This window comes from Carcharhinus amblyrhynchos, chromosome 26 (assembly GCF_965287045.1).
Source record: "Carcharhinus amblyrhynchos chromosome 26, sCarAmb.v2.hapA, whole genome shotgun sequence".
NCBI classification, from domain to species: Eukaryota; Metazoa; Chordata; class Chondrichthyes; order Carcharhiniformes; family Carcharhinidae; genus Carcharhinus; species Carcharhinus amblyrhynchos.
This window is the reverse complement of record NC_137349.1, coordinates 27112642-27138886: the sequence shown is the minus strand read 5'-3', so window position 1 is coordinate 27138886 and position 26245 is coordinate 27112642. Positions and strand designations below refer to the sequence as shown.

General features: G+C 46.7%; 1 protein-coding gene across 1 annotated transcript in view; it reads right to left on the bottom strand.

The window, feature by feature from the left end:
* The window catches only part of fbn3 (fibrillin 3), a 227294-nt gene that overhangs the window by 70564 nt on the left and 130485 nt on the right, over positions 1 to 26245 (bottom strand). Inside the window, exons 21-31 of the mRNA XM_080212943.1 lie at positions 25325 to 25462; positions 23995 to 24045; positions 21472 to 21597; positions 17410 to 17637; positions 15631 to 15756; positions 15175 to 15303; positions 12301 to 12426; positions 10979 to 11104; positions 6092 to 6214; positions 2841 to 2966; positions 1049 to 1174 (exon numbers count right to left, since the gene is read on the bottom strand). Coding sequence (XP_080069069.1) covers positions 1049 to 1174; positions 2841 to 2966; positions 6092 to 6214; positions 10979 to 11104; positions 12301 to 12426; positions 15175 to 15303; positions 15631 to 15756; positions 17410 to 17637; positions 21472 to 21597; positions 23995 to 24045; positions 25325 to 25462 — 1425 coding nt within the window. The remainder of the gene's footprint in view (positions 1 to 1048; positions 1175 to 2840; positions 2967 to 6091; positions 6215 to 10978; positions 11105 to 12300; positions 12427 to 15174; positions 15304 to 15630; positions 15757 to 17409; positions 17638 to 21471; positions 21598 to 23994; positions 24046 to 25324; positions 25463 to 26245) is intronic.

The window sequence follows — 26245 nt, the reverse complement described above, 5'->3', positions numbered from 1 at the left end:
GAGAATGTGGTGAAGGTTTATCAGGCTGATTCCAGGCATGGCGGTACTAATGTATGAGGAGAGATTGACTAGATTAGGATTGTTTTCGCTGGAGTTCAGATGAATGATGGGGGGATTTCATACAGACTTATAAAATTCTACCAGGACTAGACAGGGTAGATGCAGAAAGGATGTTCCTGATGGTAGGGGTGACCAGAACCAGAGGTCACACTCTGAGGATTTGGGGTTGACCATTTAGATGGACATGAAGATACATTTCTTCACCTAAAGAGTGGTGAGCCTGTGGATTTCATTAATTGATATCAAAACACTGAACGTATTGAAGAGGTGGCTAGATAGAGCACTTGGGGCGAACAGGATCAAAGATTATGGGGAGAAAGCAGGATTAGCCTATTGAATTAGATGATAGGCCATGATCATGATGATTGGCAGAGCAGGTTTGACGGGCCAAATGGCCTTCTCCTGCTCCTATCTTCTGTATTTCTGTGTTTTAATGTGAGGGTGTTATGGCAGTCATTAAATGTTCTGCATATTAGCACAATGTGGTCAGCCAATGGGATGAGCACTGTAAAACCTGGCACAATGTTGGCACAAGGCTTATTTTAAAACCAAACGATTTTATGACACTCTGTCTGTCCGACTCTTAGCTAGAAAAATCCAAAACTGATCCCACTCTTCCACTGTCTCCCTTTCACCCTGGATCTTTCTTCGCTTCAAGTATCTATTAATTTAGTAGCAAATCTGTATAAGCGAATGGGTTTTGAGGAAATTAAAGGAGTTTCACAGTTTCAGATCCTGGGAAAGAGTGAAGTTGAGGCAGAGACTCTGAAATGAGCCTTAATTTTGGCACAGTGAGGATGTGGAAAGGCGTGAGAGTACTCAGGAAAGCATGTTGGTGGTTTACACACGGCCACATGAACTTAGAAAGATTTATAACATTTGTACTGAACTCTGAACAAAGGGCCTTTGATTTGGTTTGTATGGAGATTGAGTTTGAACATCAATGGAAAGTCTGCACGAGAACAAAGTGAAGAGTTAAAGTTCCCACCTGTGCATCCCGTTGTTCCTTTTTTTACAAAATATCCCAGCTGGCAATGGCAGATAAAAGAGCCTTTGGTGTTCTCACAGTCACCGTGGAGACAGATGTTAGGGTTCAGGTCACACTCATTAACATCTGGAAGGAAAGTTCAAAATGAAAGATTTTTTTTCCACAATAAATAGTGAAATTGGAGCCGGTCAGGAGTTATTACAAGTCCCAGTTTCACAGGTTGAATCTGCGTTGGTTGCTGAGGGGGTAGAAGCTTAAATTTAAATATTGTGCTTTGCGGTTTCAATTGGTTGCAGATGAGCTGTGCGCTGTTTCCAATTTGGTTTGCAACAACTACACGACAACCACTGGGTTCATCACTCCCCCAGTTCACTATTAGCTCTGTCTCTCCCCCCTCACCACCATCTCCACTCACACTTCACTCAACTCACTACCAGCTGCATCCCTCTCCTCACACATCTCTCTCCCTTCAACACCACTCCTGACTGGCCCCTTCCTTCCCTCACATTCCCACCGGCTCTGACCCTACCTACCTCCTTTCAGCACCAGCTCTGTCCATACCCTCACTCACCTCCATCTCTCCCTCCCCCAGCACTCCTGACTGGCCTCTTCCTTCCCTCACACTCCCCATTGCTCCATCCCCTCACTCCGCTCCCCACTGGCTCCATCCCTCCCTCCACTCCCCACTGGCTCCATCCCTCTCACCACTCATCTCTGACTCTGACCCTACCCACTTACCTCTATCTCTGTCCATTCCCCAACTCACCATGAGCTCCGTCCAACCCTCCTGCCACCCTCTCCACTCTCCCCACCCAACTCACTACTGGTATCATCGCTCCCATCCCCACCGCTCCCTCCCCCTCCTCTGGCTCCATCCCTCCTCCCCCTTCACCACTGGCCCTGTCTCTCGCCCAACTCACCCCTGTCTCTCGCCCAACTCACTTTCTCCCCCACTACTCACCAGTGGCTCTATCTCTGCCACCTCCCTCCCCTCCTCACCCCCACTCTTTCCTCTGGGCGCATCCTTCGCCCCTTCGCCACTGGCCCTGCCCCTCCCCCAGCTCACCACAAGAACTTTCTCCCCCACCACTCACCAATGGCTCCATGGCTGCCATCTCCCCAGCCCCCTCTTCCCCCCCAGCCTCTCCTCTGGCTCCAACCCTCGCCCCCCCCTTCACCACTGGCCCCATCCCTCCCTCCACACTCATCACTGACTCTCTCTCCACCAATGTCAAACATCCTCTCTCCACATGACTTGTGTCTGTTCCTCCTCCCTATAAATAACTTTGTCTGTTCCTCGGTTCTAGGAAACACTAAGGCTGAAATTTTACCATCCTGCTTACCGCAGGGATTGGAGCAGGTGAGAGGCGGGACATGGAATGTTCCATTGACCTCCGGGGGGTGGGGGGGGGCGGGCGGGGCAGTGGGGGGAACATATGGTTTCGGGATGAGCAAAGCTGTAAAATCCCGCTCTCGAACTCCATCAGTCTGATGAAAGGGCTTGAGGCTTTGTGTAAGAATAAACCATGCTCAGCGGAATTGCCCATCTCTAGCGAGCAACGTGCCCTCAGTGCTGAAGCCCACATCATGTGATTTGCCCTGGCTCGCTGTGACCTGGCCTTAAATGGAAGGAGGATTGAAAACATCACCACAATCAGTACGTAAAAACTCAACAACACTCCTGAAATATTCTCTTGTTATCTCTAAATGCAGATGGCACGACTCTTAATGTATATTTGGCTCCTTCTAACATTGTGAAGTTTAAACAAAATGAATGGACTTCAGATCTCACCCAGACAGGTCCTCATATCCATGGAAGCCATGAACCCATCGTAGCAGAGGCAGCGATATTCCCCAGGGATGTTGGTACACTGTCCACCCTCACAAATATCAGGATTTTCCTCACATTCATCAATATCTGAACAAATCAAAAACAATCAGTTACCAAAAATGTTCGACTTTACACCGATTTCTCACACTTAGACCTCAATTTTTTTTGTAATCCTTTAGCCTCTGAGTGACCTGTGCTGGTCACAAAGTGAGTCTACACACGGCAGCCTGTTGCAGTTGCTCCAGTGAGTGGGGGGGATTGTTGCCTGAAGGAATGGATGATATCTTATCCAATACGATAGCCAACCCGCCATGAGGTGCTTCATTTATTACTTTGTCTGATGGAAGTCTAGCAGTTCTAACCTTTGTCAAGCATTACAGCATAGGAACAAGAGAACATCACAAAGCTGCTCGAGGCTGTTGTGCCATTCAATGAGATCATGGTTGACCTAACTCCACACACGTGGCTTTGCCCCATGTCTCTCAATGCGTTTGGTTTAAGTAACAGGATTTAAAAACAGTAGTCTAACTCTTTAGAAACATGAACTGATGAGTCATCAGTTAACAAATGAGGTTTCGAGTCCAAATTTAAAAAAAAATTAATTCATGGAATGTGAGCGTTGCTGGAATAGTGACGTTGTTTCAAGTCAGGATGGTGTGTGGCTTGGAGGGGAACTTGCAGCTGGTGGCATTCCTATGCTTCTGCTGTCCTTCTCTTTCTAGGTGGTAGACATCACAGGTTTGGAAAGTGCTGTCAAAGGAGCCTTGCATCTTCTACAAGCGGTTGCCACTGTGTGTCGATGGTGGGTGATTTGAATGTTTAAGGTGGTGGATGAGGTGTTGATCAACTAGCTGCTTTGTCCTGGATGTTTTCAAGCTTCTTGAATAGCTTCGGAGATGCACGCATCCAGGAAAGAGGAACATGGAAATAGGAGCGGGCCATTCAACCTGAAGAACCTGTTCTGCCGTTCAATTGGATCATAGCTGATTATCTATTTCCATGCCCCACTCTACCCCCATATCCCTTGATGTCATTAGTATCCAGAAATTTATCGATCTCTGTCTTGAACATGCTCAGGGATTGAGCTTCTACAGCCCTCAGGAATAGAGAATTCCAATGACTTACCACCCTCTGAGTGAAGAAATTCCTCCTCATCTTAGTCTAAAATGGCCTGTCCTTATTCTGAGATTGTGTCCCATGGTTCTAATCTCACCACCCAGGGGAAACGTCCTACCTATGGTCACGTCCTGTAAGAATTTTGTAACTCTCAATGAGACCACCTCTCATTCTGCAAAACTATAGAATAGAGGCCTAGTTTCCACAAACACTTCTCATAGCACAATCCCGACATTCCAGGGATAGTCTGGTGAATCTCTGTAGCACTCCCTCTATGGCAAGTATATCTTTCCTTAGATAAGGAGTTCAAAACTGTACATAATACTCAAGGTGCGGTCTCAGTAAGGCTCTGTACAATTATAGCAAAGAATCTTCAGTGCTCAAATCTCCTCACGGTGAAGGTTGACACACCATTTGCCTTCTGGATTGCTTGCTGCACCTGCCTGCTCATTTTAGTGACTCAAGAACAAGGACATCCAAGGCCCTTTGGACATCAAAACTTCCCAATCTCCTATCATTTAAGGGTGATTTATAATATGCCATTGAATGTGAAAGGAAGATAGTTAGATTCTCTTTTGTTGGAGATGGTTATTGCCTGGCACTTGTGTGGCATGAATGTAACTTGCCACTTGTCAACTCAAGCCTGGATATTGTCCGGGTCTTGTTGCTTATGGACATGAACTGCTTCAATCTCTGAGGAAAAAGATACTTCACATTGTGCAATCATCAGCAAACATTGATATTATGACGGAGGGAAGATTATTGATGAAGCAGCTGAAGTTGGTTGGGTTTGGACACTACCCTGAGGAACTCCTGCAGTGATGTCCTGGGGCCGAGATGATTGACCCTCCACAATCATTTTCCCATGTGCCAGGTATGACTCCAACCAATGGAGAGATCCCCCCACCATTCCCCTTGACATCAATTTTACAAGGACTCCTTGATGCCAAATTTTGTTAAATGCTATTTGATGGGAAGTCACTCCTACCTTATCTCTGGTATTCAACTCTTTTCTCATGTTTGGACGAAGGCGGTAAAGAGGTCTGGAGCTGCATGGCCCTGGTGAAACCCATACTGAACATTGGTGAGCAGCATAAATAATGCTGAGTGAGTGCTGCTGGATAGCACCATCAATGACACCTTCCATCATTCTTCAGATGATTGAGAGGAGACTGATTGGCTGGGTCGGATTTGTCCTGGTTTTTGTGGACAGGACATACCCAGGAATTTTCCACATTTCCACACTGGAACAACTTGGCTAGGGGTGCAACTAATTCTGGACCACAAGTCTCCAAAACTACTCTTGGGATGTTGTCAGGGCCCATTGCCTTTGCAGTATCCATTATCAATGTTTCTTGCTATCACAGGGAGTGAATTGAATTGGCTGAGGATCTGTGATGCTGAGGACCCCAGGAGCAACTGAGATAGGATCATCCACTTGGTATTTCTGGATTAAGATTGTTGTGAATGCTTCAGCCTTATCTTTTGCACTGATGTACTGGGCTCCTTCATCACTGAGGTTGGTTGTGGAGCCTTCTCCCCCAGTTAACTGGCTGCCACCATTCATGATCAGAGCAGAACCGCAGAACATTGATCTGGTCTTCGGTTATGGGACCACTTGGGTCTGTCTATTACACATTGTTTCTGCTGTTTAGCATGTATACTGTAGCTTCACCAGGTTGACACCTCATTTTCAGGTATGTCTGGAGATATTCCTAGTGTATTATCCTTGACTCCTCATTTAACCAGGTTTTGTTACTTTTCTTGAATGGTAATGGTTGATTTTAATTCTAACAATCCTCAATGTCACATGGATTTCAGTTATAATTGGAGGTGTGAACCAATAATGGTAAAATTGTACTGGGCTTGTAAATGATGATGTGGGTATGCCGGCGTTGGACTGGCGTAAACACAGTAAAAAGTCTGACAACACCAGGTTTTAGTCCAACCTATTTATTTGATAATAAATAAATAGGTTGGACTAAAACCTGGTGTTGTCAGACTTTTTACCTTGTAAATGATGCCCTGTTAGTATCACAAGGAGAGTTTACCATACCGCAGAACACCATCAGTTTTAACAGTCTCATGCTGCCTACCTGCACATGTTCTCTTGTCAGGCATCAGCGCGTAGCCCTCACTGCAGCTGCACTCGTAGCTTCCCTCTGAGTTTGTGCAATGTGTGTCACATCCCCCGTTCATGATTGTACATTCGTCAATATCTGAAGTAGGAAAAAGTCAACAGATAGCTGGGACTTTGTGTAATACATAACCAATTTATTAACCTTAAAGTGAAGACCAAAATGAGGATTTCCTACAGTAATGAGAATGAGATTAGTATACTGACTATATGAACTATATATACTGACTATAGCATACTGACTATATTACTACACTGTAACTGAATCTGGGAGGGCACATTGAAGGATAACCATGGTTGAGGAACAGCGTAAATTGAAATTCAGTTTTTAGAAAACAGAAGATTGCGAAATAAGGTTTCTCAGATTAACAAAGGGAGTTGGCAAGTGCAATAGAGGCAAAAGTTCTGATAAATAATAAATTTAAAAGTAGGAAGGGTAATGTGGTGAGCTTCATCACTCCGATGATAATCAGATTTTAGAATAAAATATCACTGAGCGTTCAGTCAGAAGCTAGTGTGGAAGGGAAAGAAATAATTACATCTGTTTCTAGAGAGAGAAGATGGAGGATTACATGGGTACACGGCATTGAGGGATATGGGGAGAAGGTGAGTGCATGGCATTGAGGGATATGGGGAGAAGGTGAGTGCGAGGCACTGACGGATATGGGGAGAAGGTGAGTGCGAGGCACTGAGGGATATGGAGAGAAGGTGAGTGCGAGGCACTGAGGGATATGGGGAGAAGGTGAGTGTGTGGCACTGAGGGATATGGGGAGAAGGTGAGTGCGTGGCACTGAGGGATATGGGGAGAAGGTGAGTGCGAGGCACTGAGGGATATGGGGAGAAGGTGAGTGCGAGGCACTGAGGGATATGGGGAGAAGGTGAGTGCGTGGTGCTGAGGGAATGGGGAGAAGGTGAGTGCGAGGCGCTGAGGGATATGGGGAGAAGGTGAGTGCGTGGCACTGAGGGATATGGGGAGAAGGTGAGTGCGTGGTGCTGAGGGAATGGGGAGAAGGTGAGCGCGAGGCACTGAGGGATATGGGGAGAAGGTGAGTGCGTGGCGCTGAGGGATATGGGGAGAAGGTGAGCGCGAGGCACTGAGGGATATGGGGAGAAGGTGAGTGCGTGGTGCTGAGGGATATGGGGAGAAGGTGAGTGCATGGTGCTGAGGGATATGGGGAGAAGGTGAGTGCGAGGCACTGAGGGATATGGGGAGAAGGTGAGTGCGTGGTGCTGAAGGATATGGGGAGAAGGTGAGTGCGAGGCACTGAGGGATATGGGGAGAAGGTGAGTGCGTGGTGCTGAGGGATATGGGGAGAAGGTGAGTGCGTGGCACTGAGGGATATGGGGAGAAGGTGAGTGCGTGGGGCTGAGGGATATGGGGAGAAGGTGAGTGCGTGGTGCTGAGGGATATGGGGAGAAGGTGAGTGCGCGGCACTGAGGGATATGGGGAGAAGGTGAGTGCGTGGCGCTGAGGGATACGGGGATTAGGTGAGTGCGAGGCACTGAGGGATATGGGGAGAAGGTGAGTGCGAGGCACTGAGGGATATGGGGAGAAGGTGAGTGCGTGGCACTGAGGGATATGGGGAGAAGGTGAGTGCGAGGCACTGAGGGATATGGGGAGAAGGTGAGTGCGTGGCACTGAGGGATATGGGGAGAAGGTGAGTGCGTGGCACTGAGGGATATGGGGAGAAGGTGAGTGCGTGGCACTGAGGGATATGGGGAGAAGGTGAGTGCGAGGCACTGAGGGATATGGGGAGAAGGTGAGTGCGAGGCACTGACGGATATGGGGAGAAGGTGAGTGCGTGGTGCTGAAAGATATGGGGAGAAGGTGAGTGCGTGGCACTGAGGGATATGGGGAGAAGGTGAGTGCGTGGTGCTGAGGGATATGGGGAGAAGGTGAGTGCGTGGTGCTGAGGGATATGGGGAGAAGGTGAGTGCGTGGCACTGAGGGATATGGGGAGAAGGTGAGTGCGTGGTGCTGAGGGATATGGGGAGAAGGTGAGTGCGAGGCGCTGAGGGATATGGGGAGAAGGTGAGTGCGTGGTGCTGAGGGATATGGGGAGAAGGTGAGTGCGTGGCGCTGAGGGATATGGGGAGAAGGTGAGTGCGTGGTGCTGAGGGATATGGGGAGAAGGTGAGTGCGAGGCGCTGAGGGATATGGGGAGAAGGTGAGTGCGTGGTGCTGAGGGATATGGGGAGAAGGTGAGTGCGAGGCGCTGAGGGATATGGGGAGAAGGTGAGTGCGAGGCGCTGAGGGATATGGGGAGAAGGTGAGTGCGAGGCGCTGAGGGATATGGGGAGAAGGTGAGTGCGTGGTGCTGAGGGATATGGGGAGAAGGTGAGTGCGTGGTGCTGAGGGATATGGGGAGAAGGTGAGTGCGAGGCACTGAGGGATATGGGGAGAAGGTGAGTGCGTGGTGCTGAGGGATATGGGGAGAAGGTGAGTGCGTGGCACTGAGGGATATGGGGAGAAGGTGAGTGCGTGGTGCTGAGGGATATGGGGAGAAGGTGAGTGCGAGGCGCTGAGGGATATGGGGAGAAGGTGAGTGCGTGGTGCTGAGGGATATGGGGAGAAGGTGAGTGCGTGGGGCTGAGGGATATGGGGAGAAGGTGAGTGCGTGGTGCTGAGGGATATGGGGAGAAGGTGAGTGCGTGGTGCTGAGGGATATGGGGAGAAGGTGAGTGCGTGGCACTGAGGGATATGGGGAGAAGGTGAGTGCGTGGGGCTGAGGGATATGGGGAGAAGGTGAGTGCGTGGTGCTGAGGGATATGGGGAGAAGGTGAGTGCGCGGCACTGAGGGATATGGGGAGAAGGTGAGTGCGTGGCGCTGAGGGATACGGGGATTAGGCGAGTGCGAGGCACTGAGGGATATGGGGAGAAGGTGAGTGCGAGGCACTGAGGGATATGGGGAGAAGGTGAGTGCGAGGCACTGAGGGATATGGGGAGAAGGTGAGTGCGTGGCACTGAGGGATATGGGGAGAAGGTGAGTGCGTGGCACTGAGGGATATGGGGAGAAGGTGAGTGCGAGGCACTGAGGGATATGGGGAGAAGGTGAGTGCGTGGCACTGAGGGATATGGGGAGAAGGTGAGTGCGTGGGGCTGAGGGATATGGGGAGAAGGTGAGTGCGTGGCACTGAGGGATATGGGGAGAAGGTGAGTGCGAGGCACTGAGGGATATGGGGAGAAGGTGAGTGCGTGGCACTGAGGGATATGGGGAGAAGGTGAGTGCGAGGCACTGAGGGATATGGGGAGAAGGTGAGTGCGTTGGGCTGAGGGATATGGGGAGAAGGTGAGTGCGTGGCACTGAGGGATATGGGGAGAAGGTGAGTGCGTGGGGCTGAGGGATATGGGGAGAAGGTGAGTGCGTGGTGCTGAGGGATATGGGGAGAAGGTGAGTGCGAGGCACTGAGGGATATGGGGAGAAGGTGAGTGCGAGGCACTGAGGGATATGGGGAGAAGGTGAGTGCGTGGGGCTGAGGGATATGGGGAGAAGGTGAGTGCGAGGCACTGAGGGATATGGGGAGAAGGTGAGTGCGTGGCGCTGAGGGATACGGGGATTAGGCGAGTGCGAGGCACTGAGGGATATGGGGAGAAGGTGAGTGCGAGGCACTGAGGGATATGGGGAGAAGGTGAGTGCGAGGCGCTGAGGGATATGGGGAGAAGGTGAGTGCGTGGCGCTGAGGGATATGGGGAGAAGGTGAGTGCGTGGCACTGAGGGATATGGGGAGAAGGTGAGTGCGAGGCACTGAGGGATATGGGGAGTAGGTGAGTGCGTGGCACTGAGGGATATGGGGAGAAGGTGAGTGCGAGGCACTGAGGGATATGGGGAGAAGGTGAGTGCGTGGCGCTGAGGGATATGGGGAGGTGAGTGTCTGGCACTGAGGGATATGGGGAGAAGGTGAGTGCGAGGCACTGAGGGATATGGGGAGAAGGTGAGTGCGAGGCACTGAGGGATATGGGGAGAAGGTGAGTGCGTGGCACTGAGGGATATGGGGAGAAGGTGAGTGCGTGGCACTGAGGGATATGGGGAGAAGGTGAGTGCGTGGTGCTGAGGGATACGGGGATTAGGCGAGTGTGAGGCACTGAGGGATATGGGGAAAAGGTGAGTGCGTGGTGCTGAGGGATATGGGGATTAGGCGAGTGCGAGGCACTGAGGGATATGGGGAAAAGGTGAGTGCGTGGTGCTGAGGGATACGGGGAGAAGGTGAGTGCGTGGTGCTGAGGGATATGGGGAGAAGGTGAGTGCGAGGCACTGAGGGATATGGGGAGAAGGTGAGTGCGTGGTGCTGAGGGATACGGGGATTAGGCGAGTGCGAGGCACTGAGGGATATGGGGAGAAGGTGAGTGCGAGGCACTGAGGGATATGGGGAGAAGGTGAGTGCGTGGTGCTGAGGGATATGGGGAGATGAGTGTCTGGCACTGAGGGATATGGGGCTTGAGGGACACCATATTGAAGGCAGGTGCAGCAATTCAGTTATTTTGTCCAAGTTTGGATGTATAGTGTAACAAGGACTGGAATTTAGTAACCCTGGAGAAACCCAAACTGAGCATCAGTGCTGAGGTCATTGCTGGGTAAGTGCTGCAGGACAGCACTGTCCATAACACCTTCCAACATGTCGCTGACAATTGAAGATAGACTGAGGGGATGGAACTGACTGGAATGAATGTTATCCAACAGGTTTCCCTTCATTCACCAGGTTTAACCTCATGCAGGTTACAGATCATTTGTCTGGAAGGATGAATAAGCAACTGAGCAGGTTAAACATTGTGGAGATTAACCTTTCTATGATTAGTCAGTATGTTACACTTTGCCACATTGTTTAATGTCAATTCTGCAGCCCTTACCCATACAGCCCTGTCTGTCAGCCGTGCCCTGGTATCCCGAGTCACAGGCACACTGGTAGGTCCCAATCATATTGACACAGCGCCCGTTCTTGCACAGATTGTCACTCAGCGAGCACTCGTTGATATCTGCATCAAGGAAGAAATGTGTGAAGCAAGTGTTCAGGGGTCATGGCAAATTGAGCACAGAAAACAAACATCAGACAGCACATTCAACTCAAAACATTCCAGATTATTCCTGAAGCCTTCAGGATCAATGACCGGAAGGAGGAGGGGAAGAAATACACCAATGTCCCAAGCTTGGGGCACACTTGGAGGCACGGCTTTCACTGGGTATTTGCCAGTCCTCCAGGTTTGGCTTTGGCCTTTCCAGGAATGAAAAATTAAACTCTTGAGACGCAAGCAAAGCCGGGGAGAGCAACCACACGGGCCTTAAAAAGGATTGTACATTCCTCAGATTTTTTTTGAGCACTTTAATCTATTAATTGTAAAATGGTTGGAGAAGGAAAAGTGGCTGTTTGGCTGACAGACAAGAATGTGCCAGTCAAATAATAAAGAATTTGTTCACGTTCCACTTGGTGTAGAATCATAGAATCCCTACAGTGCAGAAGGAGGCCATTTGGCCCATCAAGTCTACATTGGCTCTCATACAGAGCATTTTACCGATGCCCTATGCTTATAACCCCACATATTTACCCTGCTAATCCCCCCAAACCTACACATCTTGGAAGACTAAAGAGCAATTTAACATGGCCAATCTACACAGCCAGCACATCTTTAAACTGTGGGAGGAAACCAGAGCACCCGGAGGAAACCCACACAGAAATAGGGAGAACGTGCAAACTCCACAAAGACAGTGATCCAAGGCTGGATTCAAACCCCGTGTCCCTGGAGCTGTGAGGCAGCAGTGTGCTACAGTGCAACCGTGCCTCCCATGTAGGAAGGTCAGACACTGCCAACATGGAGATGTTGGACACCCAATGGTGGGAGTTGTGGGGGGAGGGGGGTGTGTTTGGCAGCCAGAGATGATGTCATGAAATGTTAATGAAAGCATTCAACCAAAGTTGGCAACTCTGAATTCTTCAGATCTTGGAGGTAATAAATTCTCCCATCCCACCTGTCGCTGGAATTTTAGCGGGTGGGTTGTGAAACTCCATTGATGGTTGGGTGAGAATTTCCAGCTTTTAGGCCAACGCAGCAAGAGAATTCCATCCAATAGTTGTTTAAAAAAAGCTGAATCTATCGCAGTGGCACCGCAGCATTACTGCGGTAAAAATGTAGCATCTGTTAAGAGTGTTTTACAATGAATTTGTGAAACTGCTTACCCACACAGCCGTCTCCCTCAGAGGTCAGCTCATGACCTGGTGGGCAGATGCACTCATAGCTGCCATCCGTGTTAACACAGGTACCTCCCCGACACAGCAAGGGGTCCCTCTCACACTCATCGATATCTGTACAAAGAAACAGTTCAGCATAGTCAAAAGAATGCTTACACCAATTCCTCCTTACGCCAGCATTTGGCCTAAGCACCAATTTTATATAGATTTATTTCTTGGGCTAAAACCAGCAGCAGTGAGCATGCAGCACTCAGCCTGAGGCTGAAGCTGATGTTTAATCTGTATAAACTCATTCACACATATATTATTTCATTAACTCAAATAACACAATATTGTGACAGAAGTATTGGACATTGAAAAAAGTCCCTCAACACTGAATGTTGTTTAGGGCTGTTTTTGACTAAGAAACAGTGTACGGGGTTGAGTATTCATGGGAAGGTCTGTACTGAGGTGAGTATTAGCGGAAAGGTCTGTACAGGGGTGAGTCATAGAAATTACAGCATGGAAACAGGCTCTTTAGCCCAATTTGTCCATGCCACCCAGTTTTTAACCATTAAGCTAGTCCCAATTGCCCGTGTTTAGCCCATATCCCTCTATACCCATCTTACCCATGTAACAGTCTGAATGCTTTTTAAATGACAAAATTGTACCCACCTCTCCTTCAAACCTCTGGCAGCCTGTTCCAGACACTCACCACTCTGTGTGTGAAAAAAGTGCCCCTCTGGACCCCTCTGTAGCTTTCCCCTCTCACCTTAAATCTATGCCCTCTAGTTTTAGACTCCCCTACCTCTGGGAAAAGATGTTGACTATCTATCTCATCTATGCCCCGAAGGTCTGTACAGGGGTGAACATTACTGGGAAGGTCTGTACAGGGTAAGAGTAGAAAAGTCTGTACAGGGGTGAGTATTAGTGGAAGAGCCTGAAATGAGGAGGGTGTATAAGTAGGATGGCCTGTACAAGTAAGTATATGAGCAGTAGAGTCCTGACAGAAAACCTTTAAGTGACCTTTTAATTCCGTGCTCCTTCATTTGACAGAAATTGTAACTTAGCTGGGACTGTGGATTCCATCATGGGTTGTGGGATCCAGGGAATGATACAGACCTGTAACATGGTGTGAGGTCTGCAGTACAATGAGGGACTCTCTCTGATGTTAATGGTACATCTCCTTCACACCTCTAATTATGGCTCGGGCAATATAAGTTCTGGAATGTTCTTTCAATCTCTGCTGTGTGGGATTTATTAAGTGTTCTACAGCTGTTCCCAGCTCCAGTGAATACAGGATTGTTTGGCAGTGCTCAGTCGCTGCTAGCAGTTTTCCTCACAGCGACATGTGGAAGCCATTAAAACAGGCCACCACGAAGGGTGGCTGAGGCCATTCCAAGGAGGAGAGCTGGGCTTTACTCGATACTTCCAGCTCTGGCAGCATCCATGTGGATCCAAGGCCAGATTGTAAAAGGACCTGGGGGGGTGGGGTAATGGGGGGCTGGCATTCCCAGTTTAGACCATGTCACGGTGCAGTGCCAAACTCATTACTGCACAGCCCATATCCCACGGCCTTCAACTTATTCAAACCAGTGAACCACGGGAATGGCATTTTATACATATTGCCTGGACACTTTGTGGACAGTGCAGATAGGAGGGTTGGGAGGCATTGTTGGGAGCACTAAGGCTCATGGTAGCCACTGAGAGTAATTGCAGGCAATACGAGACAATGGCTGATATTGGGGTCAAGGACAGGCTCTTGTGGGCTATTGGAGACAGTGGGAGGCAATCATGGCCAAAGTCAGGAGAGGGCTCTTGGCTCAGGAGAAGACGAAGACACGGCACTGCTCTGTAAGAGTGAGATGGACAATGAGTGACAATCCTCAACTACAATACCAGAGGGGCAGCTTACAAACCTGCAGAGGCTGTTGCTGCATGTCACATGTTAGTCAGACCTCGGTTAGTTTACTGTGTGCAGTTCTGGGCACCTCATTATTGGTAATATATTACTGCCTTTGTGAAGGCTCATAGGGGCACCCAAGGTAAGGTGGAGTGTCAGCAATTTAAAGAAGAGAATTTAAGATAGAATGACGGATGATTTTCCGGGTCTGAAGGGATTTTTAATTAGTCCAGACAAATTATCCACAAAGCTGGGACTCAAATCCCAGAGAGTACAGATTTAAAATGAGGAGTTTATCAGAAAAACTCGGAACAGGAGTCGGCAATCTAGCCCCTCGAGTCTGTTCTGCCATTTGTGACTGATCTCATCTCAGCCTCAATTCCCCTTTTCTGCCCGTCCACCATAGCCCTTCAAACCCATTACTAATTTAAAATCTGTCTACCTCCTCCTTAACTTCACTCACAGTCCTGGCATCCGCCACACTCTGGGGTAGCACATTCCACAGACTCGCCACCCTTTGAGAGAAGTAATTTCTCCTCGGCTCTGTTTGAGAGTAAGAAGCAATGTTAGGAAGGGCTTTTTCATCCTCAGGGAGGGCACTCTTTTTTTGCACTAAGTGGCGTAAGATACTGTCTGAGAGCTTGCCAAAAAGACGGGAGTGATTCTCTCCCGTTCCCACGGTTAGAATGTTTTTGCTAAGATCGCCCTGCTTCCCTGTTTCTGGAGAGAGAAGGGATTGAGTAAATGGTGAGAAGACAGGGGTGAAGGAAATGGTGAGAAGTTGGATAGATGAAGCTGACTCAATGGTCAAGTGTGTTAGGCAGGTGGGTTTTCCACATTCTTCAATTCTTGAGTTCTGATGTGCCTAAAGCACAATATCTCACTCAGTTCATTCAGCCCCAGTTGTGATTCACTCTCATTTTCTATTGAAAAATGGGTCAGGGACATTCAGCAGTAATTAGCCAGTAATTGCCACTTACCCATGCAGTTCTTCATCATCATAAAACCACTTTCATACCCATCGAAGCATTCACATTCAAAACTACCCGGGGTGTTCACGCAGGTACCGTGCCCGCAGAGATCTGGTGAAATACGGCACTCGTTGATATCTAAGAACAAAGGACAGGACAATCAATCAGCGAACGTGTGGTGGGGGGGGGGGGGGGGGGGGGGGTGCGGGGAGGAGAGAAAAAGGACAAAAAAAAGACTGAGATAAACAGAAAAAGAACAAGAGTCAAAAGATGAACAGAGTGCGACAGATGGAAAGAAAAAGCAAGATGGAGAGAAGGTTTAGACAGACTGAGAGAAATATAAAGAGAAAAGGAATGAGGCAGAGAAATACAAATGAAAAAGACAGATAAACAGAAGACAGAGAGAGAGTTGAGAGACTCAGATAAGGAATTATAATTATCCTGTCTCTCCGAGTGATGTCCTACCTGTACAATTCCTCTCCTCCATGTTTAAGGCAAAGCCACTCTCACAGCGACATTTAAAGCTGCCAATCGTGTTCCGGCAAGTTCCATATGTGCACAGACTGGAGAAGACTTTACATTCATTGATATCTGAAAGACATTTAGTGCAGTCACTAACAACATTGTTAAAATAACAGGTCAGATATTTTCAGTCTAAAGCCACAATACCCAGTAAAAGTCTCGAAAACAAGAGATGGAGAGTTGCCTATCCAGATTCTGACCTGCAACTATACAGAGGCAGCGGGAGACTGAATGTACTTAAAACTGTGTCAATATCCAGGAAGAAAGGAAGGGAAAAACTGGCCACCCTTAACCTGCACCCATAATGGAGCATTGGGGCTGATTGTGATTAACCTACATTCACTGTCCTGGTCACTATTGGAATGGCAAATTGGGCCTTTCATCCGAAGCCACTTGGGTCGGATAGTTCCACTCCCTTCTTGGAGTGGAAGGGAGAAGAGGGTGGAATGATCACAAGTGAGACAAACTCTGCCAAGCAATCTTTTACAATCATCCTGAGTTTTTGAATCATCGGTCTGTGGGTACAAGGTAAATCCCATATGTGGAGCATGGTCATCTGTAACTTCACAGTGACATGCATTCAATGAAAACAGGCTCCTGCTGCATCTGCAGGGCTATGCAAATGAGGCATTCAGGGGTTTTATTCTTCCTTTTACCTGCTCAAATTCTTTGGTCTATGTCTCTCTTTTGTCCCCCTTTACAATCGCCTGACTCTGGGTGCAAATGTCACTGTCCAGTTTTCACTTGGCAGAGAGCCAGAGAAAGCAGGAGGAGAACGCGATGACAGTGAGAATATCCCAGCATTCTAAGCACTAGTGAAAAGGCCCTATGCTTAACCAAACTTTTAATCACAAAGATTCATCCAACACCACAACATCTGTGAAATGTGTTGGCTTTAATGTGGATTAATTGTACCTGACGGAGCATTGCTTCTGGAATAGTGTGTGTCAGGAGCGTGTCAAATTGAGAAAGATATTGAACATTGGAGGCAGAGAACAGCTATGAAGCTGAGAACACTATAAACAGTCCATGTGATCCAGGCAATAAAAATTCAACTCATAAACAATGATAAATGCTTGATTTATGGGATTGAGCATCTCTAGAGTTTGTCATTTTTCTGTATTTATTGAAACATTAAAAGTAAATTGCGCACAGCATTTCCCACAGTCAGTGGTGGTTGTGGAGTGTTAAAGTTCACTTTTACATGAATCATAGGATCCCCTGCAGAAGGAGGCCATTTGGCCCATTGACCCTTTGCCAAAAACAATCCCACCCAGGCCCTATCCCCGTAAACCCACATATTTACCCTGTTAATCTCCAGCTTTCTTTACATCACATAGCTGGCATATGTTGGAAGGATTTGCAGGATGTTAACCATCTTATTTGGGCACTTTACAAGTGCTCATCAAGTCCTGAGTGGGACTGGAACTTGAGCTTCTAGCATAGAGAGAGAATTGTCACAAAACCTCCTCCCATCGTCAATATTTGAATATAATTTATTATACATGATGGGTATAAACTTAGGAAAGAGAACTCTAAAACTTGCTTCACAGCTCCATCTCTAAGCCAGATCCAGAAACTACACTGTTACAGATAACTGTTTACATCAGCAGTTTCACTGTTGGATATTGACATAAAAACTTAATCAAAATCAAGACAGCAGGAATTGCGTGTTGAGGAAAATGCCAACGCATGAAATATATAGATTAACTGAGCCATTACCTTTGTAGAATGGTCTGCCTGTCAAAACATCACCCCTGTTAGCAAATCCTGGTCCCCTGGGGCAGATGGTCTCATATTCCCGTGAGCCAGGCTGTGGGCATTCCTCACAGTCCCCACCCCAGGCATGGCCGATCGAACAGCAGCAAGTGTCAATGCGGTACCGGCCCGCCATTGGCTCTGTGCACTCGTCCTCCTCCCACTTCAGGTAGCAGTGTTCCAAGCGAACATCTAGAGGAGATGGACAGCATGAGATTAGTCCCAAGGAACACCTCAAGAATGGCTCATCACAGGGTTATTACACTAACAGCAACCAAATAATCCTTCCATATTAACAGCACTTTATATTTACCTCAAACAGTGAAGTATATGAGGGCAAAAGAGAAAATGCTGGAAAACCTCAGCAGGTCTGGCAGCATCTGTACAGAGAGAAAAGGACTGACCCTTTTGGGTCATAGAAATCATAGAAACCCTACATTGCAGAAGGAGGCCATTCAGTCCATCGAATCTGCAGCGACCACAATCCCGCCCAGGCCCTAGCCCCATATCCCTACATATTTACCCACTAATCCCTCTAACCTACGCATCTCAGGAATCTAAGGGGCAATTTTTAGCATGGCCAATCGACTTAACCTGCACATCTTTGGACTGTGAGAGGAAACCGGAGCACCCGGAGGAAACCCACGCAGACACGAGGAGAATGTGCAAACTCCCCACAGACAGTGACCCAAGCTGGGAATTGAACGCAGGTCCCTGGAGCTGTGAAGCAGCAATGTTAACCACTGTGTAGCACTGCTGCTTCACAGCTCCAGGGACCTGGGTTCGATTCCCGGCTTGGGTCACTGCCTGTGTGGAGTTTGCACATTCTCCTCGTGCCTGTGTGGGTTTCTTCTGGGTACTCTGGTTTCCTCCCACAGTCCAAAGATATGCAGGTTAGGTTGATTGGCCATGATAAAAAAAAATTGCCCTTAGTGTCCTGAGATGCGTAGGTTAGAGGAATTAGCAGGTAAATATGTAGGGTCATCTGGACTTGAACTGTCAGCTCTTTTCTTTCCGTACAGATGCCGCCAGACTTGCTGAAATTTTCCGCATTTTCTCTTTTGGTTTCAGATTCCAGCAGACACAGTAATTTGCTTCTATCCAAAGTACATGAGGGGCTGTAAATAAGCAGTAGACACATCAGCAATAACAAGGAGCTGAACTCCTCACTGGGTTTTAATATTCAGCATCCAGTCACTTCAGTTAGCCGTGTTACAGCTAAACTTCTCCCCTGGGGGGACAACGGCTCATCAGAGCCTCATATCCATGAATAGTGTGAGGCAATCTATATTATAAAATTTAACTTGTATATTTTTGAGGCAAACTGAACTGAAAATTAAACTGAAAAGGAAGCAAAAACCTAGAAAGAAAACAACTTTCCAGTTTCTAAGGAAACCAAAAACAAGCTGAGGTTGGGGAATCAAAGCTAAACCCTGTTGAAAGATCTAAAACGATGGTAGTCAGTCCATGCTATGCAGTAGCAGTTGTTAAATTCATTTGAGCAGAAAAGACAAGCTGAAGAATATTCAAAAACAGGCCGGATCCTGAAGCTAAGAATAAACAAAGAGAATAAGTTATTTGAAGACAGAAGTGGAGATCTGCACCATCCAGGCCAGTTTAAGCTGATTCTGCAAAAATGTACCATTTGTGGTAAAGACCAAGCGAGTAAAATTTGGGTTGCTTGTTGTGCTGCTGTCAGCTGGGGATCAGACGAGTTCCTGGAAGGAACTTTACTTGTTAAATTGATTTTCCCCAGACAGATAGGGTAGATAATATTTAGTGTTTGCTCTGTTGATACTTGTAGCATAAAAATTCTTCTGTTTTAAACCACGGAATCTTGAGACTTTATTTGGTTAGTAAATAACTGGGATTTTGAATTTCATCTACTTTAAAAAAAGTTACTGGGCTCCACTGAGATCATAAAAAAGGCATTTCCTATTCTGTTTGCTGTTCTATCAGGTACCAATTGCAAGTTGGAATAATGATCCTTAATTGGCTTCATCAAGATTATCAAATTAGTCCATGTGAAATACTCATTTTCCACTTTCAATGGGTTTGCTGTGTCTGACTGCAATGTTAAGTTTACTCAATGCAGACATTGGTAATTACCGAACATTATGGGTGGGCTTTTCCTGCCGCGCTCTCCCATCCAATGTCAACAGACCTTTCTATGGTCCGTCCTTCACCTGCCCTGATTCCAATGGCGGACGGGACAGGAAAACTCCTTCCTATGTTTCCTGCAGCAAAATGAATGGCTGCCACCAGCTGACTGTCTTCCAACAATAGGACAACGCAGAGGCATTTGAGCCATTGTAGCTGTGTCAGTTCTTTAAGAGAGCTGTCCAGTTTAGTCCCAGACCCAACTTCTGCCCACTCAACCCTGGAAATTAGTCCTCTTCAAGTATCTAAACACCTGCCTTTTGAAAATTCCAATGGGATCTACTTCTCCCATCCTTTCAGCTATTTGCTGCATAACAACTCACAGTGTGAAGAAATTTCTCCACATTTCCTCTCTAGTTTTCTGACAATTACTTTAAATCTATGACCCCTGAGTTATCGACCCACTAGGAGGTCTTGTAGTAGTGTCCCAACCTCTGGATCAGAAGCTCAGCATTGGAGTCCAATGCCAGACCTTGTTGGCCACAGAACAAACGTTCAATGTGGTTCAATAGGCTGATAATCAGCTCAGAAATCCTTTCACCACTATTCCCCAAACGGTAAAAGAAATAGTATGGGGGTGAAGATATATTGTAACAACATCAATCTACTTCCCAGGGGCAACAATCTACCCCTACTTGCTTTATCTATGTCCAATTTTGAATGCTTCTATTAAGTCTCCCAGTTGCTTCTCTGCTGTTAACTTCACTCATCTCTTCACTAACTGAAGACCCTCTGGTATCAACCTGGCAAACCTTGGTTATACTTTTTCCAAAGACTTTGCATCTCCCCAAAAATGTGATTAACACTGAACTGTGAAAATTCATTCTCTGATATCCAGAATTGTATACAATATTCCACTGGGTCCAAACCTGTGATTTGTAAAGGTTTAGAATGACTTCTTTGTTTAAGCTCCTATTTACAGAGTAGATATCCGCCTGCATTATTAACTGCCTTATCAATTTGCCCTGCCGTAATTAATGATTTGTGAATAGACACACTAAGGTCCCTATTGGAAATAGCACTGCTCAAATCATAATGCCATTCCATGTTGTTTCTTCCAAAGTGTGTCTTTTCATATTTATCCATTTTACATTTCAAATGTCATGTGTTTGCCCACTTCCACAACTTGTTATAGACCTCGTGAAATCTACTACCATCATTCTCACAATTTATTGCCAAATTTTCTGTAATCTACAAATCATAAAACAGTGCCAATCCCTGGGGGGACTGACTGCACACTTCAATACAATTAGAAAATCGTCCATTTACCAATACACTCTGGGTGGAATTTTCCCATCTCACCCACCATGGGAATTGTGGTGCGTGGGACACAGAACATGCAAAGCTGCGTTGATCTCGGGCGGGATTGTCTAGCTTTTGGGCAAGCACGGCTGCAAATCCCACCCTCCATGTCCTGTCCCTTATGTGACATGTTACCATTGTCCATTTGCTGTCACTATACTTCTAATTACAGGATAAATCAGTTATGAGGTAATTTATCAAATTTTTTTGAAAGACCATCACCTCATCTGCAGCTGGGATTTTCCAGTCCCGCCGTAATGAATGGAGTTCTGACTGAGCACCAAATTCTCCACTCTTGCTGGCAGTAGGGGCAGGACGGACAAGATTGGGGAATCCAGTCCCATTTGTACAACATCTACTACACTCCCTTCATCGACCTTCTCTGTTACTCCAGCAAAGAACTCAGTCAGTGGGATTTCTGCCCTTCAGGGCAAACACAAAGCTTTGATAAATAAAACTTAAAATATTTACTATTGTGTCTTTTTTTTTGCCTTTTGTCTTCAGTGGGGTGGTTGCATTACACATCTTCTCCTCCTCCCTGGACCCCCAGTGATCAGTACTCACCCACACAGGTTCTCCCAGTCCCATCCAGTGTCAGTCCTTCAGGGCAGTCACACTTGAACGAACCCTGAGTGTTCACACAACGTCCATTTGTGCAAACACCAGGGAATACATCACACTCGTTCACATCTGGTGAGAAAAGAGACATCACAAATTATTCAGTTCCCTATTCAGAAAACAGGCAAAGTCAGGTAATGTTATCGAAATGTTTCGAGAAAGTTAGAGTGCCAACAAGTAATGATAAAAGGACTGACAGAATCTGAATATCAGATCTTAAGTTTGACAGAATTTTGAACTAGGAAACAATATCAGCGGCCAACAATTGAATTAGGAAAATTGGACATGTTCCAACATTCGTTTGATAGGAGGATAAAAGCCTTCGTAGAATCAATTCAGATACAACTTTGGGTTGTAACTTGTCTCAGTAACGGTTTGGAACAATTGCAGATTAGCCCTGATGCAAATGTTAAAAAGCCATGATCTTGTTTCTTTTGGTAAAACATAGAAACATAGAAGATAGGAACAGGAGCAAGCCACTTGGCCCTTCGAGCCTGGTCCTCCATTCATTATGATCATGGCTGATCATCCAATTCAATAGCCTAATCCTACTTTTTCCCCATAACCTTTGATCCCATTTGCCCTAAGTGTTATATCTAGCTGCCTCTTGAATACATTCAATGTTTTGGAAGCAACTACTTCCTCTAATAATAAATTCCACAGGCTCACCAAACGTCTCCTCACCTCCGTCCTAATGGTCTGCCCTGAATCCTCAGATTGTGACCCCTGGTTCTGGACTCCCCCACCACAGGGAATATCCTCCCTGTACTTACAATGTCTAGTCCTATTAGAATTTTATAGGTCTGTATGAGATTCCCCCCTCATTCATCTGAACTCCAGCAAAAACAATCTTAACCTAGTTAATCTCTCCTCATATATCTGTCCCACCATCCCTGGAATCAGCCTGGTAAACGTTTGCTGCAATCCTTCAAGAGCAAGAGCATCCTTCCTCAGAAAAGGAGACCAAAACTGCACACAATACTCTAGGTGTGGCCTCACCAAGGCCATGTACAATTACAACAATATATCTCTGTTCCTGTATTTGAAACCTCTCGCAATGAAGGCCAACATGCCATTTGCCTTCTTTACCGCCTGCTGCACCTGCATGCTTACCTTCAGTGACTGGTGCACAAGGACACCCAGGTCCCACTGCACAGTCCCCTCTCCTAATTTACAGCCAATCAGGTAGTAATCTATACTCTTGTTTTTGCTTCCAAAATGAATAACCTCACGTTTATCCAAATTATACTGCATCTGCCATTGATTTGCCCACTCATCCAACCTGTCCAGATCATTCTGAAAGATCTCTGCATCTTCATCATAGTTCACCCTCCCACCCAACTTGATATCATCTCCAACCTAGAGATGTTACATTTTGTTTCCTCATCCAAATCATTAATATATATTGTGAATAGCTGGGGTCCCAGCACCGATCCCTGTGGCATCCCACTATTACTGCCTGCTGATTTGAAAAGCACCCGTTAATTCTTATTCTTTGTTTCATCTCTGCCAACTAGTTTTCTATCCATCTCAATACACTTCCCCTAATCCCATGTACTTTAATCTTGCATGATAATCTCTTATGCGGGACTTTGCCAAATGCTTTCTGAAAGTCCAAATATACCACATTGACTGGCTCCCCCTTTGTCAATTCTACTAGTTACAACTTGTTACATCTTTAAAGAAGATAGCGAAAGTATCTTTGGTCACCTTTGAAGAGAATGGGCATCAGATCTGATGTCACCTATATTTAGACCAACTGAATCACTGATGCAAAGCTTTTGTTGACATCTGCCTAAATCTGCCAGTAAGGTGGTTGAACTTTTATCCCAAGTTCTACTCTCACTGTTTGACTTAAAGCTCTGAGTTAACTTTCTATGCACCCTCAATAATCTGATAGATCTCTACAAGATCACTAAACACCTCCCAAACTAAGTTTAAAAGCTTAAAGTTTATTTATTAGTGTCACTTTAACAGTGCAATGAAGTTACTGTGAAAATCCCCACTCTGGCACCTGTTTGGATACACTGAAGGAGGATTTAGCACGGCCAATGCACTTAACCAGCACGTCTTTCGGAAACCAGAGTACCCAGAGGAAACCCACGCAGACATGGACAGAATGTGCAGATCCTGCACAGTGACCCAAGCTGGGAATCAAACCCAGGTCCCTGAGGCGGCACTGCTAACCACGGTGCCACTGCGTCACCCAGTAATTACATTAGCTGCATAGTAAAAGTAGCACCTTCCCTCACCTGTTGGCTCGTATCAGCTAATGTCAATAATTGTTTGGAATCTGTGCACACACAGAGGTAGATCCTGAAGCCAATGGAAATAAGAGTGGAGATTTACCAACACCTTCACACACTATGGCACAAATCTACCCACTGTCTGTGTATGTCATTGCTTGAGTCAGTTCTGGGTGATTTTACCCTTGTTACAGTTGGAACAATGGAATATATTTGAGCTGACCTTCGCAGGTAACACCCTTCACCCTGGCGTAGCCTCTGGGACAGGTCGGATCTGCAGAAGAAATACAAAGAATGTTTGACAAATCCAGCTCTCGGCTGTTGTTCTTCATCACCCGCCGACTCCCCACCACTAGATCATCCCCCTACTCCCCCAACATGCCTGCAACAGACCCTGCAAAACATCAAGCTTGATCCAACAGGTGGAGTTACCGATGTTGGACTGGAGTAGGTGCAGTAAGTAGTCTCACAATACCAGATTAAAGTCCAACAGGTTTATTTGGTAGCACGAGCTTTTGGAGCACCGCTCCTTCATCAGGTGAGGTCTGAAAGCTTGTGCTACCAAATAAACCTGTTAGACTTTAATCTGGTGTTATGACACTACTTATTGATCCATTAAATTCAATGACTGAATAATCCTGGGGTTTCATTTCGAGTGGTAAAATCCATTTATTCGAATGGAACGCTGACGGAACAACATGTAGTGCATAAATATTCTGTGGAAACACCCATCCCAGTGCAAACTGGAGTAAGGTAACGTCTGGAACAAGGCAGAAAAGTCACATCTTTGGAGAAGTTTAAATGGTGCATTATTTATGTTAAAAAAGAGGCCATAAGGAGGATAATTGTGCCTCATTTAATTATGTTAATCCAGTTATTCTTAATTAATTCTGCCCGGGGATGAAGATTTAGTCCACTCAAACACATGGAGAATCATTAATAAAATTGCACATCTGGCAACAGTATCTTCTGCTGAGATGTATACATCTCAGCATTTTCTATCCATTCCGCCTATATTATGCAGGCTATTAGGATTAAGGTTCTTGGAGCTAAGTGCATTGCTTCCTGCAACATCAACTTTCGCTTATTGGACAGTAAATGGTCACTGCCTTGAATCCATCTCCAATTCTGCTGGCTCCCTTGCCCACCTGCTCAAACAAGGCACAATGATCATCAATCAATACAACTGCTCACTGGCATGTCAAACATGGTGTCTCTCCTACACCCTCACGCTCCAATAAAGAGAAAACTGGACCCAGCCTCCAAACATTTCCCTATTGGCTGATTACAAGCTGATTCAACTGCCAAAATCCCAAGTATTGAGTGAGTGTGTAACCTCGCACTTCCTTAAAATAGTTTCAAACAGATGTAGCACGGAGGAACGAGCACTCGGTGGCTGAACTGTCGAATAGACTCCACCAGGATCCGATTACTGTGTGTGCCGTATAATGTCAATATCAAACTGTCCCAGCTTTGTGAAAGCAATAGCACCGCTGCCAATACCACCCCCTACACTCCCCACGCACACTAAACCCCACAGACAAGGTGAGTACCCAGCTCGCAGTGTTCACAAGGACTTCCCCAGGCTGCTCCCAGGGTGGCACAGCACTCGGATTTCAGTGTAGCTCCGTTGATGTTGACCTCGCAGCGTCCATCCTGGATGTTCAGCCAGCACGTTCCCTTCATGCTGTCTGTAGGAAAAGAAACAAGAGAACCGGATTTGTCACCCTTCCCTCCAGGTCGCCCCCTTCACCCTCACCCCCTTCCAACACCCCCACCCCCTCCTGAAACCCCCTTCCCCAGGCCCCACCCTCTCACCCCACAGACACCAGTGAACCCTTCCAAACCTAAGGCCACTTCCATCTAGAAGGGCAAGGACAGCGGACACACTGGGACACCCGAGCCTGGAAGTTCTCCAAGTCACTCACCATCCTGACTTGGAAATATATCGCCGTTTCCTCACTGTCCCAGGGTCAAAATCCTGGAATTCCTTCCCTAACAGCACTGTGGGTGCACCTACAAAACATGGACTGCAGCAATTTAAGAAGGGAGCTCACCACCACCTTCTCAAATTAGGAATGGGCAATAAATAGCCAGTGACACCCACATCCCAAAATTGAAATCTTAATGATCTGCTGCTGAAACTCTCCTGCATATCTTTGTTACCTTTAGACTTGCCTATTTCAGTGCAATCCTGGCTGCTCTCTTACATTCCACCCTCCGTTAATTTGAGGTCAAACTCTGCTGTTCACCCCTTAACTTGCACCAAGCCCCGTTCACTCATCACCCTAGTGTTCACCGAACTACATTGGCTCCCGGTTCAGCAACACTTTGATTTTAAAAATTAAAAAGGATTTTAAAACCTGTTCTTCTAAATCACTCCACAGCCTCGGCCCTCACTCTCTGTGTAACCTTCTCTAGTTCAAACCCCTCCTGAGATCTCTGCGCTCCTCTAATTCAGGCCTCTTGTGCAT